Consider the following 18,736-nt stretch of genomic DNA (forward strand, 5'->3'; position numbering starts at 1 on the left):
AAACCATTATATTTACTACATTAGAGAGGATTGTTTTCATTGTGCGGCTGATATGTGTGCTTGCTTTAAAAGCTACATCTTGATTAGGAATTAACTATTTAAAATTTTATAACAGAGCATATTTTAAAACTTTGTTAATGGCACTGCCTCACTCATCTTTCTAACCTACAACTCACCTAAGGGTGTCAAAGGAAATTGAATGTCACAGGAGACAGAAAATACAAGGGTGCAGGCTTTTATCCTAAAAAGGTTTGGCGGATTTTGTCTAAAAACACTGCTGAGAGATTAAAAATGTAAGGAAATCTTCTACACTATCAAATATTGACCGGCAAAAAAAAAAAAAAAAAAAAAAAAAAAAAAAAAAAAAAAAAAAAAAAAAAAAAGCCCCCTCTTATAGTCTTACCTAGTTGAGACGAATGACACAGCTGTGACAAGGTAAATAATTTCTCATTTTCATAATTCTTTCCTTAAAGAACCTTTCCTTAAATAAGTGCAGAAAGGAGAATTTACCTGGCGCAGACATTGCTCTGCCTAATGGCGCTGCCGGAGCGGATGGGGGGGCTTGGGAGGCAAAGAAAGGGGAAAAGGCAAAATGGCAGCAGACAACCAACATCAGGACAGTGCACGGCAGGGAGCCGGAGGGGAGCTACGGCACCGGTCCCGTTTCGCGGTACAGCTCCTACCGACCCGGAGGAGCAGACCTCCAGCCCTCGAACCACCCCCGGCTGCCGCTGGCCTCACGCCCCGACTGCGCCTCTCCCTCCTTCGGCCGAGGGAAGAAGGAGCAGCCGGCAGAAGCCGTGCGTCCCGCCACCCGTCCTTTGTGACAGGCCCAGGATGTGCCGGGGAGGGCTCCCCGCTCTGCGCCGCGCCCGCGGCCCCTTCCAGCTCCCCGCGGTCCGGGGCGGCGGCCGGGGAGCAAGCCCGACGCTGTGTTTTGCAGGGCGGCGGCGCTGCTGGACAGCTCCGGAGCGCGACGCGGCGCCCATGTTCCGGAGACGGCGCAGATGTGAGTGGGGAGACGGGGAGAGCCGCCGGGGTAAACCGCGGCGGAGCCCCGTCGCCGACAGGCGGGGGCGATCCCGGGAGCCAGCGCGCTCCCCGCCCCCGGGAAGCCCCGGGTTTCCGCGGCGCGGGAGGGGCGGGCGGGGGGCGAGGGCAGCCCTCACCTGCGGGGGCGGAAGCTGGGATCCCCGCGGGCGGGGGCCCCGCGCCCCGCGCTGACGGCGCGGCCGCTCCGCCCCCGTCAGGTGACGTGATGCCCGTTGTTTTGGTGCGCCCGACCAATCGGACTCGGCGGCTGGATTCTACGGGAGCCGGGATGGGCCCGTCGTGGCGGCAGCAGGACGCTCCCCTGCCGACCGTCACGCATTGCGCAGGGTGCACCACCGCCCGGTCCTCCTGCGGCTTTAACGGCCCCGGCATGGACCCGCCGCGCCACTTCCCGGCGGGCTTCGGCCCCGAGCAGCAGCAGCAGCAGCAGCAGCTGCAGCTGCAGCAACAGCAGCAGCAGCGCCCGCCGGCGCCACCGCACTGCCAGCAGCACGGCCAGGACAAGCACAACCTCCTCCAGCAGCAGCAGCAGAGCCCGTGCCTTCAGTGCAACAACTGCGCCTACTACGGGGCTGCTGCGGCAGCCGCGGGGGATAACCTGCCCCTGCTGCTCCGCGCCTCCTCGCCGCTTTCGGGCGCCTTTCGGACGCACTCCTCGCCGCTGTCTTCCGCCGCCTCCTCTCGGCACGGCAGCCAGCTGAACGTCAGCGAGTTCACCCCGTCCAGCCATGCTGGCGCGTCCAGACAGCCTCACCAATATTCCCAGTACCACCAGTGCCATAGCCTACAGCAGCAGCAGGCAGCCAGCCCCAGCAGCAGTGTCAGCAGCAGCAGCACTCACCATCATCATCACCATCACCACCACCATCACCAGCAGCAGCAGCGCCGGGAGAGCAACCCCTTCACCGAAATAGCCATGAGCAGCTGCAGGTACAACGGCGGCGTCATGCGGCCGCTCAGCAACTTGAGCTCGTCCCGCAGGAACCTGCACGACCTGGACTCCGAGTCGCAGCCGCTGCAGGCGCCGCTCACCAGCCCCACCGCCGCCGCCGGCTCTGCCCCCGCCGCCGGCAGCCCCGCCGCCCCGGAGATCGTGGTCTCTAAGCCCGAACACAACAACTCCAACAACCTGGCCCTGTACAGCTCCGCCGGCCCCGGCCCCGGCACGGGCAGCAGCAACAACGGCGGGGGCAAGTCTAGCAAGAAGAAGAACCAGAACATCGGCTACAAGCTGGGACACCGCCGGGCTCTCTTCGAGAAGCGCAAGCGCCTCAGCGACTACGCGCTCATCTTCGGCATGTTCGGCATCGTCGTCATGGTCATCGAGACCGAACTCTCCTGGGGCGCCTATACCAAGGTACCAGCTCGGGCGGTAGCCGGTCCCGCCGCCCGCGGCCCCCGTCCCGTCCCCGTCCCGCCGTGTTCCCGCTCTCTGTCCGGTGGCGTCGTGCCGCCGGCTGCCTCCTCTCGCCGGGGTGGCGGTGGGGCGGAGCGGGCCCCGCGCAGGGGTCTCTGAGGAACGGCGGTGTCTTTCTCTTGCAGGAGTCTCTGTATTCCCTCGCTCTGAAATGCCTTATTAGCCTCTCCACGATTATCCTGCTCGGACTCATCATCGTGTACCACGCAAGAGAAATCCAGGTAACGCTTCCTTCTGTGGGTCAGGGAGCACTACTGGCTTAGGTGGGGGGGTGCGAGGCGGTTTGTCCAGGGGAGCCCTGGTGGTAAGTAACTGGGCACCTTCTGCCGCTTCAGAAAGTGAACGTGGTCTCTGCAAGCCTGCCGAAGTTGGTGAATGGACTTCAGCCCTGGAGATAGGCACCAAACGGCAGGCAGAGAGGAGCCAGGAAACTCTGACTGCTAGGGAATTCTGACTGCTAGGTACTGTTGCTTGCAGTTGTGCTAGAGAATTGCTTAGCCCTGAGGTTATAACGTGCTTTCTAGGTGATGTGCCTATCGTCTCCTGTAGCAGATGTACAGCAATAGTCTTTTATTTCCCAATGACTAAATTTCATGCTGTGCTTTTTCTCTTGATGGCAAGGTTAATGGTCATCACTGTGCAAGGTATGTAATCTTCAGTGAGCTGTCTGAGATAAGAGTATACTCTAGGAGAGTGTTTAAAAGGAGGAGGATTGATATTTGACTTGTTTTATTTAATAATGCTGCAGCATCTAAGAATGTGGTCAGGGGAAAGTGTCTGGAAGGTAAGAGGAACCTTATGGTCAAAGCTATAGAATAAATTTCACAGTTACTGTCACTGGTTCTGTCCGGGTGACTTAGTCCTAATTTCATTGCAATTTTTTTTTTTAACAAAGAAATTAAAATGTGACATTTCAGCTCAGCTGAACCGTACAACAGACAAAATTCGAAGTTTTGAAGGGAAAAATACCTTACTCATAGATATTATAGTGCCCTTGCTTTTTTAGATTAGAGACTCCTTGAGCTGAAGGCTGAAATGTCAGGTTTCAAGGGCAATGAAGACTTTTCCACTGCTACCAATCAGTTAAATTAAAAAAAAAAAAAAAAAAAAAAAAAAGAATTGTATAGTACAATTCTTCTTCTGTGCAAATAATGCTCTAGTTTCAACATGAAATGGTACATAGTCTCCTATTTAGGGTAGTGTTTGCAAAGTATTATGTCACTGAAGACTTTTTGCCAAACTGAATTCTGTTGTACAGTCTTTGCACATACAAAACTTTTTTTCCTGGCTCAGAACCCAGTTTTTCTGCATTAAAGTCAAAGATATTGAATGCTGTTTAATGATATGGTGTTGAATAAACAAATGTTCTGGAGAGAGAGCAAATTTATAAACTACAGGAGTACTGAGGAACATGTTTCTTTATCAGTATAAAAATTAATAAGTAGCACTCCTGCAGTGTGGGAGCCTTCTCTGTTGTATCTTCCCACAAATGTTGCTTCATGCATGAACAGCAAAGCTGAAAACAAGCTGTCTGTAAATGTTTAAAATATTCTATGCATTTTTCAGAAACTTTAAAAGAAAAAATTTGTGGAAGATAATAAAATAGTTGTAGGTCCATGCAGATCCCCCAGCTTATACTAAGTAGTTACTCCAAGATGCAATGGTTTGTTGGGGGTTGTCCGGTAAAGATTTAAAAATGTGTATTGTCTTAGGAGTCAGATCTCTTATGGATCAGAAAAAAATACTTCTAAAAAGTTGTCATTCCATTTTGGTTGGGATTGTGGTGGGTGATTCATTTTTTGTCGTTTGTTTGTTGTTGTTTGTTTGTTTGTTTTAACGGATTGATTTAAAGAATTCCCTCATTTGGCAGCTACATGGAAGGACTTGGACAATCATATGACTTAATCACGGTTAATGTAGTTTTCAGTACTGCCAGACAGAGCTCAAGTATACCTGCCTGTAAAACAGCAATACCCTGTGTTTTAGGATGAGAAGCACCAAAAACTGCAATACTCATGACAGTACCCCTGGAGGAGCTGCAGCTTCAAGGGGTTCTGTCATTCACATGAAAAATGAAAATAAGTTCTCTGTTTCAAGGAGTTTGTTAGAAGAAAAGGATGTAGTATCCTCCATAGCTATTAGATATCTGCTCACTTTTGAATTTAAGCATAGTGTATTTTTCTGCACACGCTTGACTTTTAAATAAAAGTAAGATGATGAGAGTGCAGGGCAGAGGTTATGTCAATTGTATGGTAACAAAATTTATGTTACTCCAGATGCCTGGAAAAAAAGTATCTTTAAATTCCCTTGGTTAAGTACAAAATGTGCATAATGTTCTCCAGGCAAAAGAAGATACTGTGTAACCCTGATAATGTGATGCTCTTAAAATAACCTTTAAAACAGACTGTTTTCTAAAGGCAGATGTGTCATTAATTCGGGGAAACTTTCTGCTCTGTGCAGAAGAATGAATAAGGTCTGTAGAACATAGCCCACAGATGGTTGGTTGTGTCCTGGAGGACCTTTTGCAGCAGCTTTTGTCAATCCTGTTCCTGTTGGAACATTCTTTTCTGATTATTATCTGAAATATACTTAAATATTTGTTACAGTGTAAATAATTCTACAAAGCATGAAAAAAAAAAAAAAAAAGATGGGAAATAAGGATTTGACAGATTATTAATTGTTACTGGTTGCAGGATACATACTGGCTGAGAAACTCCTGTGACCTAAAATGCTGGCAAGCGAAAATCAGCTTTTTTGGCTTTTTTGTTCTTTTCAGTAGTCTTTGACCTTGATTTATTGGTAGGAAGATCAAACAGCCATGTTGCAAGGATTTCCATGGGACAGTACCTAGCACCACAGCAGGTGGCTTTAGTCTTCTACTGAAGTGACATTGCTTGTGTGTTTTGTTTTGAAAACAGTCAGCCAGTTCAACCAATCTCTAGAGTTTGCCTGCCCCAGATTTGCTGCATTTTTAAGGGAGTTTTAAGGAAGTTTATAAAGATTTGCCAGAATTCTTCCGAGAAGTGATACAGCGACGTAAGACAACTGGGTTTTCTGTTCGTCCTTCCCCGCGGCCAGGCCGTGCTGGATGTGCAGTGTGGGGCTGGAGCCCCTCGGGCGCGGCTGGGGCCGTGTCGCGGCCGCCGGTTCAGCACCGCAGACAGCTCCGCGCGGAGCGCCGCATCCCGCCGGGCCAGCGGAACCCGGCATCTGCGCGGCTTTGTCCGGGCCTTCCCGAGAGCTCACACATAGCTCTGCGCCTGGCAGATCAGTCTCCAGTAGGGTGGTAACAGCAGTGTTTAGACAAGGCTAACTGTAGGGATGCTAAGTAGTCTTTGTGAAATACTGGAGCTGTTTAAATATTTTCCAGAAATATGTTTTCAGTGATGTCACTGTATTAGTTATCCTGTATAACTCTAGGAGTAAAAATGTGAGCTGTTATGAATTTTAATAAGTGTGAGTTAGTGTTCAGAATACAATGAAATTCAGTTGAAAACAGTTGGATTCAAATGTTAATTCATAGCTTAATTTATCATTTCCAGAAAAGGTGATAAAAATTGTGAGCAAGTTTGCTTCATGTCCTTACCGCTTCTAGATAAACAAATCCTACTGAACAACAGTAACAGAGTAGGAGCTGAGGCTAGTGACAACCCCAAAAAGTGTGTTCAGTTTTTGTTCCATTTTTGTCATGCCTATAATGCTATTAAAAACATTACACTTGGGAGATAATGAAATATGCATTTCTCTCTCTCCAGGCCTGTGTGGTTGTTGATTCAGCTCTTCAGAACAAGTGCTTTTTGTTTGAAAGATCAATGGGAAAGATGTAATTTGTCATTATCCGAGCCTAGAACAGGTATCTCTCTGAGTGTTACTCCAGTTGAGAGCTTGAAGAGGTGAAGGAGGGAAGACCTAAAAAGAGAGCATTACCCCATTATCATAATAATTTTTGATGTATTAATTATCCATTTGATGCATAAACAGTTTGTTACTTAATACTATTTTACATAATTAATGCAGAGGCAATATGTAACATAATTAAAATTCAGTTCTTTGAGACTTACTATTCCATTTCACATTTCCCTAATGGAATTTGATCCATAAATAAAATGGACTTTAAGAAAGTTTTGAGTGGCAGTTTACATGGTAAAGCTGCAATTTTTCTACTTTTATTTAAAAATGGGCCTCTCTGTCTGTCTCTAGTACAGTTAGAGATGGAAATGCTTTTTTAGTGTGTACCCCTGAACTACTACCGATACTTTCTTTTATTTCTGAGAGCAAAAGGAATAAAATGAAAAGTCTGTGAGACTGCAGTTCTGAGCTGTTTCATGTCTTTTGTTGGGCATTCCACCACAGCCTAGTATTTCTTGAGGGATGATATTTGGTGGAAGAATATATCCACTGGAACACTTCTTTAATGCTAGACTGCTTAATGTATCCTTTCTGTAGATAAACATACTGACTGTCCTGAATAGTAGTAACCTGAGTATTGCTAACCTGTGCTGTCTCAGACAGCATCTGAGCTTCTTTTCCTTCTTGCTGATACAGATGCTGTCACTCATGCAGAAACATGAAAGTTGTTGGTGTTTGTTAAAGCAAATAGAAATCGTGTCTGTGTGTGTGTGTATCAGTTGAGGTTTCTAACCACTTTTAAAATGTATTGCTAGTTCATACTTTGATAGAACATATCAAAGGAAAGGAAAGGCTTGCAAACTCCAAGGTTAAGGCTAAGCTATTACTTGCATAGCAGAGCCTCACAGGGCTGCAGGGTAAAAGCACTATCAGTCTTGATGATTCTGAACTGGTGAAAAAATAACATGATACTGATAGATTTGGAGTGAAACATTTTCAGACTTCATTACCTTTCTATAAAGTTACTGCAGCCGAGAGTCCAAATGTTTTGCTGAAGAATCAAGATTCTTCCTTTCCCTATGCCTGAAAAGTTAAAAAAATGGAACCAGGAGTATCAGGTAACAGAAAAGAATGGTAGTAAAGACATAGTACTGTTTATTGTGCAAATACATCCCATAATGCATGATGGTAATAAACACAGTTTATAGGAATTTCATTATCTTACTGATGTCAATGGAGAGTTTTGTGGTAAAAATTGTGCACTTGTGAACAGTTAAGCTCACTTATAATTTCTTTTCATGAGAAGTAATGCTTATTCTACAGGCCAACTTATTTATTTTTTATTTATCTATTATTTGTTTGTTTTATCCGTGTCATCATTTCATCTTCACTGGAGTGGTACACGTGCATTTCATGGTCTTTCTGGCAATCTTTTGGCTTCTTGTGTAGTTCAGCATGTCTTTGCTTCGGTGTGTTGATGTTGCCTCAAGTTTGCCGGCTTTTCACTGTTTGCATTTTGTTCTCACGCAGCTTCTAGTTTATTTTTCTGACTCCATAATATATACAATTTTACAGACAGGCCAAGATTGGCTATGCAGGTAGGCGCCTCTTCGACCTCGTTGGTGAACATCACCATCAATCATCTTTCTCCTCCTAGAGAGGAGAAGTATGTAAACAAAGATAATTTTCTAAAAACATACATAGTTTACTTGAAGCTGCGTGAGAACAAAATGCAAACAGTGAAAAGCAGGCAAACTTGAGGCAACATATTGAAGCATCAGGGATTGCTCATGCAGACTGTAAATCTTCAGCTTAAGAAATTAATGAGTTAGACTAAGAGCACAGAGAGCAAGTCTGACAAAAAACTGCTGCAAATCAAGAAATAAACTTAGAGTCTTATTTAGACTGTCTTATTTAGAGGTCTGAAATCTCTTGAGAATTAGTGATTTTTTTCCTAATTATTCTAATGGACTTTGAGTCAAGCAATAACAAACTCATTGTGTGGCAGTTGATCAAGGATATGGTAACTTAATGTGTAGATTCAAAACTTCCCTTCTACTAATTAAGTGTAATACATGTTTCTCTTCTGTAATGAACAGCAGCAAATCACTCAGGAATCCAAGGACACCATATTTGACTAATTAACAGCATATCTGTCAAGTTAACGCTGTAGAGTATTTTTGTGAAAACAGTTTCAGTTCTTTTCAGTACATTTTTGATAATTTCTATGTGCAGATCCTGATGATGTAGGAAACACTGCAGGTGCCCATTGTCTCTGAAATGCAGCACAGCAATGCATATGACATGGAAGGCAGGCTCAAAAATCCTTTAATAATGATCAGCCTTGGAAGGGGCAATAAGTTGAGCATATATTATGCCTCTATTTCCAGCAGACTTAATTAGATTGTAGAAGGTGATGATATCTGGTGGTCAGTACACTGTTATCCATTTGTCTAGGTTTGTTCTGACCATTTTTTTAGTGAGGCTGTTAGGAGTTTTTCAACAGGTAGCAATGCATTATGAGGTGTGAGAAAGTATGTCACTGCCCCTCTTGGAGGAGAGAAAGCACAGAGAACATTTGTAACCAGAGATCAGATTCTGGATTTGTATAATTTGTGTAGCTTAGCTGACATGAATAGATACTCTTTTCTGCAGTGTTAGAGGCATTCTCCATGCCCATCTTAACGTGAAACTATTGTATATGTCAGATCTTTCAACTGTGGGATCTTCAGATTAGGAAATTCTATCAGTTATTTGACTCCAGCTCTTTTTTGCTCGACTTGAAGTGAAAGAGTGCCAGAATTGATGAGTGTACATTAATGCTTTTTTGGCTTTGGTTCTTGTTTGTATGTGATCTACTAAATGTAGTATTTTGAGCTTTGAGTTTGATTTGAGATGTATTTGACATCTGTTTTGAGTGAATATCAGAAACTCTGATGGCTGCTGTTTAGGACTTTGGAGAATAAAAAAGTTCTCTTTCAATCCTCTGTTTCAATCCCCTGTTGATGATGAAAGTTGTCACCTTCCCGTAGCAGAGGACAAAATATTGCTCTGAGCCTATGAAGCTCCTTTTAAGATGTAAATTACCACTAAGAGAAGAGGCTGTAATTGATCTTGTAACTAGCCTTCAGGTAAGCTGGAAATATTGATCACTGTAAAAAATCTCTTTTATGAACTGAGAATAAACTATTAAGTGTTCAGGAATTTTGCAAGGAAGTTTTCACAGCTTTGTTCTATGGAAAATAGAGAAGTTCCGTATTGTGATAACATGCACACACACAAATAGAATTTAATTTTTCTCATTAATTTTTTAAAATGTAGTAACTTAAACAATATTACATTGAAAAAATGAATGAAAAAACTTCTGTTCAATAAATGTGATGTGAGAAATACACAGGGAAATATTTGAGGATCAAATCCCTAACATATAATGAGTGCTCTAAATTGAAATGTTCTAAAGATCCAGTTAATTTAGATATTCACAAATATAGATCTCTTTGTGTGATTATTCTTCATAGGGAAATATCATGATGTATTCTTGATTCAGTTGTGTAAATTGACCTTGTCCGATTATTTTAATGAAAGCCACATGAAGAAATTTCTTCATGTGTCTGTCAGAAGATTAAGACACTGTAATGAGAATACTCTTTACAGCTTAAAAATAATTCTTTTGTAAAGGCAGCAGTCAAATATGAACATTTTTTATTTTAAACTGCTAGGTTTGAACCCAGCCTTCCGCAAACAAAAGTTTTCAGTTAGTATTATGCATAAATATTTTCATAATTGCAGAGTATTGCATGTTTGTAACTCACCGATTGGTTCACTTCTTCCCACTTGAACAATGCCTGAAATTCTGCCCTCCATGTGTGTGAAAACAGCCATTAATAAGCACAGTTTTTTATCGGCATTTTATAAAACGGCATGAATATTATATATTCCATAAAGGAGCGAATGGGTTCTGAAGAGCAATGTTTGTATCTTCTAAGATGCTTCCTTATGTCTTTTATTTTGTTGGAGACAGACTGATCTTTTTGAATTAAATTCATTTTAAGGAAATTCAAAATCTTTTCATGATAGATGGAAACACTCTTACGTGTTCCATATAAAGTAAAGCAAAAGGGTAAGCCTCAGATTACTTTCTTTTTTAAAGTGCTGCTCTTAATCTTTTTAAGAGTAATGTGTCCTCTGGATTTTTTTCCCCTACAGAAACAAAACCTTGTGTAAAAGTGGCAGATTCCAAACTTTTTATCTGTACTAATACTATAGAGTTATCTTGATGTATAGCGGACATCTGGGTTCTCTGTTATATGACTGACCAACATAACTGTTTATGGAATTCTAATAAAATCAAAAAGTTACTGAAGGTTGCAGGAACCATGAGGCTCAAAAACAGAGACTTAAGGGCCTGTATAGGTGTAACTCTAAGTATGGTTCATCTTCAAAACCCCTTGTTGTAAAAGAGTATACTTGAAATTTAAAAAAAAAAAAAAAATTGAGAAGTAAATACATGTGGGCTCATATCTATAGATTTTATTTTCACCTGTGGATAAAGAGCTTCATTACCTTTCTTATCTGTATTCTGCAAAAAAATTATGTAACTGCATGCCTTCAGTGAACAGTTATACATCAGTTCTGTGGTTTGATGAGTAGGTGTAAGATAGTCTGAAAAGAAGAAAAAGATTTTATAAGAAGTATTTATATTGTAAAAGTATTTAATTGTAAAAGGCAATTACCTGGACAATTCCTCACTTTTTTTTGGTCACATAAGGGATATTTTTACAAAAGGCAGCACTGAGATTGAGTTCAAGTGCTGTGGAAGTAATCTGGAATGGCTTCATAGCTAGACTTGAAGCTCAGGCTGGCCTATCTTGTGGTCTTATTCTCAGATCAGTCATTTTTCATGTAAATAAGACGCTATAATTGCCATCCATCTATGCCTATAATTTTCAAGAATTATATTCCTACTTTAGCAGATGTCCCAAACACTGAAATATAAAATGAATGTAGTGCTCCACAATATGTTCTAATGAGATACTATTCTTTATGAAGCATTTTATTCCTATTAAAAGTTTTTATTCTGTAGCTTTACTACCAATATACAGAGGCATTCGCACCTGCCCTAGAACTGACCTCTTATGGTAATGTCTTTCACTAGAGTAATGCATTATGGAGCTTCATTTTCTGTCACTTAGCAAAACAAAGATTCATTCTAGTTGGTGAATGGTATTTTTTGTTTTGCTACGTTTTTATGCTTTTAAGACTATGGTCTATCCGTTGCAGGCAGAGAATAAGGCACATCTTTAATTAAAAACAAAAATGGCACAGTAACTTTAATTCAGTCTACACCATTGCATCCACAATATGAATAAATACAAATAAAATCCACATTCATAAAAAATCCGAATTCAGTCTGGGAACCTGGAGAACGACTGAATGGCTTGACAGCACAAAATAAATTAGTTCCTACCTAAACAAATAATAAAAATTATTAGAAATAATGATCCTGAGCATTCACTGGTAGCATCTAAGTTTGATGACATTTTCATCAAATTTATTCTCACTGCATTTCTGATACAGTATTAGTTATTTTTACATCAGTCACTCACAATCAGAATTTTTGTGGTACTAGTATGTCCCATTGAGCATAAGGGTTGTGAGAATAAAAATTTCTGAAACATTTTGAACAGCAATTTTACATTTAAATTGTGGATGGTAAGGGGGTTGATTGCTATCAGTGCAAATGTGTTTGACGTATTTGATTTCCAGAGATACTAAAAACACAAGTTGCTTTCAGAACAGAGCATCTTTTATCTGAGAGCTGCTGTAAACCAGACAGATTTGATGAAGCTGTAACATTCAAATAATTATTGGGCAGCAAAAAGACCTTTGTGTACTAAGAGGTAGGCTAAGACAATTATTTTCCCTGGGGAAGCAAGTGCACTCATAATTAGTTGTGATCAAGTAAAACGGTGTTTTACCTATTATGAAATAGAAGTAAATCACAGAATCACAGAACCAGTAGGTTGGAAAAGACCTCAAAGATGATCATCAAGTCCAGCTGAACCCTAACCTCCACTAAGCCGTGGCACCAAGTGCCACATCTAGTCCTTTCTTAAACATATCCAGAGATGATGAATCCACCTGTAAAGAAACTTGTGCCTATGCTTATTTAACCTGATGTTGAAAACTGCCCTACCTAAAGATATTTTAAGTTGATCTTTAAATGAGTTTGAGGACTTAGTCTGCTATATGGTTTAGCCAGAAACCCACTTTAGGCTTTCAAGAGGAAAAGATATTAAGTACATACCTCCTTTATTGCTGCTCCCTCAAAATTTACTTGTTAGGATGTTGAATAATACCAAATGCCTCTAAACACTTGAAGTTAGTGTGTAACTGTTTATTAGGATTTCTAAATACACAAGTACTTTTAACTCCATTCTGCTTTTCCTTCTGCACAATATACTTTCCCTTGTTTTAATAGTCAGGCTTTAGGAAAATGCTTCAATTTTATGTTTCTATATTTGTAGCTGTTTTAAACAAACACTTGAAAAAAATTCTAAGTTAAACTGTGTTTCCACAACAGTAAAAATGCTTCCAGGGACTTGATGATTCCTGTGGTGCTGATGTGTACTCACCTACTGTCATTTAAATAAAAATGTAATTAGTTTAAAAAAACAGCATTCAAACTTTCTCACATTCCTGAAGTATTTGTGTAATAAGTAAACACTAGAGGAGGAACCGAGAAGACAGATTTTTATGTATATGATGGTACCTGTCATTTCCTAAAAACAATTTCCTATTTTAGAGTCACTGTTATGCACCTTTGGCAGAACATATGAGTTAGCTCATCTTATTTAGCCTCAGATTCAGCATTTCTTCCTTTAACTTCTGTCTCTCCTGCAGAAATATTGCCAGTTTCTTCAGTAAATATGGGGGGGGATTGGGTTTTTGTTTGTTTGTTTTTTAATTGGTTCCAGTTTTCCTAGTAGTAATGAGGCTGAGCATCCCTGAAGGGAGTGAGGCTTCTCTTGCAGTGGCAGATGGCAGTCGTTTTGGGAGATGGTGTTTTCTTTGTGCAGTGATCCATAGAACAAATTATTTTTAGTACTGAATGAAGAAAAACAAATCCTAAATGAAGAATTGTAAACCAATTATTTTAAATTATAACATAAATATATTGAAATGTAGACGTCTTTCCCATGACTTTTGCATCTGCAAGAAGAATGTAGAATTCATTCTGTGTTCTTCATATACAAAGTTTTGGAACTGCTGCTCCAGTGCAAAGCTAAAAACATCCCTTACTTTGATATTAATGTTTCCATCCTTGTACTACTAAATTCAGTGTAGTAGTTGGAGCAGACCTAAAAGACAAGAAGAAATTTTTTAAGAGCTTGTTGTTGTTGTTAAAGATTATTTTATTAGCATGGTTGTTTGTCCAATGTGGCCATTTTTTAAAATCTGTGAAAGTAGACCAAAGCAATCCATTTACTTTGCAACTTTCCCTTTTAGATGTAATAAAGCTGGCACAGCCTTTGTGCACTCTTTTAGCAGGGAGAGTACTCCAGAGCAGGCTGGCAAAAGCACAGGGCAGCGCAGGTTGGCAGCTGATGGAAGCTGAACGCAGAACAAGATGTGCTGTGGCTAGGTTAGGTGACTGGTAGGTTTCTTAAGGACTGGCTATATCCATATAACCTTGCTCAATCCTTAAAAAGTCTCCAGAGCCCTCAGCACTTTGTGGGCTTCTCTGGACCTTCTCCAATAGCTGCTTGTCTCTATTGTACTAAGGAGCCCAGAATAGGACACAGCATTCCAGGTATGGCTTCTTCTAGGATCAAGCAGAGGGACAGGATCACCTCCCTGTTGACCTGCTGGCTGCAGTCTTCCTGATGCACCCCAGGACATCACTGGCCGACCTGGCCACAAGGGCACTGCCAGCTCATGGTCAACTTGTGATCCATGAATACTTCCAGATCCTTCTCCAGAGGGCTGCTCTCCAGCAGGTCAGCCCCCCCGCCTATGCTGGTACTTGGGGTTATTCCTCCCCAGATGCAACACCCTACAATTGCTTCTTTAAGTTTCTCTGGCCAGCTCTCTAGCCTATCAAGGTCTCGCTGAATGGCAGCATAGCCATTCATGGCAACATAGCCTTCAGGTATGTCAGCCACTCCCACAGTTTTGTTCCTTCTCTGTTATTCTCCTTGCACTTCAGTGATGTTCAGAGCTTTGTTAAATCATGCTGCTTCTGCATCTGCCTGGAGGACATTATTGAAAAGTCAGGCACAAGAGTTTTTGGAAACTTCTGATGCTGGATGGAAACCTTCTACATTTGTTAACTTAAAGAGCTTATTTTGATTGTTTAAAGCAGCACAGGAGGTAGTATCTGAAGCATTAGTATAATGAAGTAGCTATTAAATTAAGAATATTGTTAAGGAGTACCTTCCATAGACTTTGACAAGTAGAGGCTCCTGTTTCAGTCAAGTAAAATGAGTCACATAGTGGTTATTCTGCTGAATATCTCAAATGAATATTTGAGTGGTGATACTGAGTGGTGGACTTTTATTTATGGAACTCTGATTTGTTCAAAGGTTCATAAAAATTCATGTAACTAAATATCTCTCTGTTGATTACAGATCTGAGGAAGCTCAGCTGTGATTGTTCAAGCAAGACTCCAAACAGAATTATACTAGGAAATTCTCTTGTGAAATATCTGTTTAATAATGAAAGTGAAAAAGGTTTTATATTAATTCTGTTTACAATCTACTATTAATAGTAAGCTCATTATCTAATTACTTTGATTTTTTTATATATTTATAACCTTTTGATGACTTCTTACCTCAATCCATAATTATGCTTTTCTTAGGTAGTTCTTCTCTGTATCATTGGGAAAGAATACTGGTATCTTGGAATGTCTTTTCTTTTTTTTTTCCCTTTGTAGTCCTTGGATTTCAGTTCCTAATACTATTACCTGCATAGAGAGTAATGACATTCCCTGGACTGTCTCACCTTCTTTGGGTACCTAGAATGCATATATGTATATGGAGAGACTTATATGAAAAGAAATTATGTATGTCCCAGCAGTTGCTAGAGCTGTAATGGTCTTTTGGCATTGTAGGCTGTTGGGAGGGAGGAGGGGGTGTTAAGCTACTTCATAGTTTGGGATGAAGAGTAAAGCTGAGAATCTGTACAGTGCCATTTAAGAATATTGAGAAACACTTCTGAATATCTTTAGAGAGAGAAAGCTAAAAAGAATATTGTCAGCATGTGGATTAAACCAGAAAGGAAATATGGGTAGGTGGAATTTAGCTTTGTGTGCTTATGCAGAATTTAACCCTGTGTTGTTCATTGATTCTAAATGTCTTTCTTTCTAAAAGATCTCCATTCTTTAAATAGTGATCAGAGGGATAGATATTTTAAAAAGACACAGAGAACCTGGTAAGAGCATTGTTTAACACACAGCTATTTTCTGAAATAGTTGTGGTTACTTATGTCTGTCAGAGTAACCAAGACGTACTATGCAGATGTATTTTAATGGGAAATTTTTGTTACTGCACTTCTGAAAATATAATTCACAAAAATCATAAATGCTCTGAGCCTCTTCTCCACATCCCTTCCTGAGATGATAACATTTAAATGTACTATTTGAGAGAAGTATTTTGGGCATGTTTAGCCACCAGGACACATTAACATGAAGTTTGCTTTACATACATGCTTTTTACTTATAGCAAAATATGAATCATTATAAAAAACTAACTTTGCACAGAGATGTCAAATTTAAATTTGCTACACAAAAAATAATCTTTGTGCTGAAACTAAGTACCAGACTTCTAAAATCTTCTGTTTTAATTGGGATGTTTATAGCTGGAAGGGGAATATGTGTGTGTATGCATGTCTACATATGTAAGTGATAAAGCAGTCTGGCTTCGTCATTTGAATGAATTAAGCATGTTTCATTTGGTAGATAGCTAAAGCTTGTGGATCCATTTCTAGTGACCTACTAGAAAGTTTGGTTTTAATTCTGGATGTGGGAAACATTCTGGCAAATATAAGGTAGCAAATCCCTCATGTAATTTTGTGAAATGTTGTGCTATTTGCCTTCTGTGCTTTGTATGTGCAGAAGGAGTTTGATGCCCTGTGACTTTACATATATATTAAGCCCACTGACATGTCTGTTCTGGGGCATTGTACTTAGGATGAGGAGTACAGCAGCTTCCAGGAGATGCTGTGGGCTCTCCAAGGTCAAGAGGCATTTGGGTAGCTTACAGACCATTTGATTACATGCCTTCTGATCACGTAGAAAAGTAATTTCCATCTCCTAGTTAGAGGCAACTGTGCTAAAGGCTTCAGATGGCAATCTCCCATCATGACTTGAGAATGCTTAAAATAATTTTAATTTAATGAGATGCTGTGGGACAGTAGCTTGGCTTTTTGGAGTAGTGAGATGAAATCTTTTTGTCTACCATGTTTTTCTTTTTTTTTGATTGTGTAAATGATATTTTGTGTGCTACACACTGCAGAAAAAATAACGGATCAAAAATTCTGGTAGGTCAGAGGCTCATCAGTCTCAGAGGCTGTATTTTGCTACTCAAAATCATAGTCCTATCAGTTCTTTTGTAAGATTTAAGTGGCTCCGGTATTTAACCATTTTTAATTTGGGTTCTTAAATAAAAAAAAAAAATACAACAATTTGCTTGTAAGTAAAGTTGATTTCCTTACTCCAAGGAATGCTTCCAGCACTACCATTGATGCCACTTTATCACCGTTTATTGCTTCCCTTTTACTCTGTATTAATGTATCCCCACAGCATTAGAACTGGGTAGTTAGACAGTTCTCAGATTTGTTCTTTTGCCTGTGAAGGCTTTTTTAGAACGTGACTAGTTTTCTTTTTCTTTGCATTCACCAACATTTAGTGAATTAACATCTCTCCTTTTGTTTCTTTTTATTAACTGGTGTTATATGAATGTAACTGTGGAATGCACTAGTGTTATGTAAATATACCCATACCTATCAATATAAGTATCTGTCATATTTATTTCTATGTTTTTAAAGTGGGGCATTACAAATATCAAGTTTATTTGAAGTTAAAGATTGATTCTGTGTCTTACATTCACATACAATGTGCTAGAAATACATTACATAATTCCTGGTGAAAATAACTTCAGAATTTTTCACACAAAGTGGAAACATAGTAAAAGTATGTGAGAGTTCTGTATTTGGAGAACCTTTCAGTATTTGAAAATTATGAATAGGCATAACATATGTGACCTTGATTAAAATTTGTCCTTCTCTGTGAAGTGCAGGACTCAAATCTACAGAAAGGATTAATCAGTCTTTTAGTACATTCTCTTTTTAATGCTAGCATCATTCTCCATTCAGATGAGGAGTAGTATGCTGAAATTAATGCATGCTTATTACAGCCAGATTGACCGAAATCAGCCAAATGTCTGCATATATACCTTTTGAATTGTGCTCTTCTCCCTTCATTGATGTTCCTGACTTTCTGGAGTGGAAATGTACACAGCTGAGCACACAGGCATGCACAAATACCTTTATATCTTCCAAATTAGTGAAGCTTGCATTAAGTAGATTGCATAATTTGCAAGTATATATACATGAAATTCTGTCCTAATTTCTGTGTCATTTTTTAATGAACTTAATTGTTATTCACAGCATGTGGTCGAGGTCTGTTCATGTTCTGGAGTGTTTGATATCCATCATGGTTTGAACCTAGGCAAAGAACTGTTATGAAGTCATCCTCATAAATGTGATTTTGAAATGTTAATATTGTTATGAAATAGGAATGTTTTTACTGGATCTGTGTCTTTGTGGCTTCTGGTGTTTTCTGCCTTTTATGTTTTTATCTCCTAAATCTCATTATATGACAGCCTAAGATATTATTGCTTTAAAATATTAGTTTTCTTAGGAGAAATTGTCACAGCTAAGTTCATGGAAGGTTGACATCTTCTGTGTCCATAAACATAACCCATTCCACTGAGAAATGCAGAGACATTTCTCTCTGTGTTACATGTTAGAATTTCTTCTGCTGGCAGGTGACTATGTTATCAAGTATGTATTCCATAATGACATCTCAATGTTTTTGAAAAAAATCACTCATAAAATAACATTATCTGCTACGAAAATCGCAAGATCACATTTTAATGCCTGTGTTTAACTCAGCATTCTTCTATTCTCATCCTTTAAATTTAAACAGTACTGAAGGTATAATTTTTCTTGAGTTGCCTTTCTGCATATAGGATTCTTTTTGAAATCTATGAGAAGTGTATGTAAAAAGAGAGGAGAAAAGATCATTGCTTTTCTCAGCAGATATTGAAATTTTGTAGCACTGCCACTTTGACATGTATTTAATATGTATCTTTAAATTTAAATATTTAAAGCCATTATAAATTTATTCTTCTCTTT

General features: G+C 40.0%; 1 protein-coding gene across 1 annotated transcript in view; it reads left to right on the forward strand.

Moving 5' to 3' along the window:
* Window positions 1–1,250: 1,250 nt before the first annotated feature.
* KCNN2 (potassium calcium-activated channel subfamily N member 2) overlaps window positions 1,251–18,736 on the forward strand; it is a 66,302-nt gene continuing 48,816 nt past the window's right edge. The window contains exons 1-2 of the mRNA XM_066340016.1: window positions 1,251–2,410; window positions 2,596–2,691. Of these exons, the coding sequence (XP_066196113.1) occupies window positions 1,259–2,410; window positions 2,596–2,691 (1,248 nt within the window). The 5' untranslated portion in view covers window positions 1,251–1,258. The remainder of the gene's footprint in view (window positions 2,411–2,595; window positions 2,692–18,736) is intronic.

The sequence above is a fragment of the Sylvia atricapilla genome, chromosome Z (assembly GCF_009819655.1).
Source record: "Sylvia atricapilla isolate bSylAtr1 chromosome Z, bSylAtr1.pri, whole genome shotgun sequence".
Lineage (NCBI taxonomy): Eukaryota > Metazoa > Chordata > Aves > Passeriformes > Sylviidae > Sylvia > Sylvia atricapilla.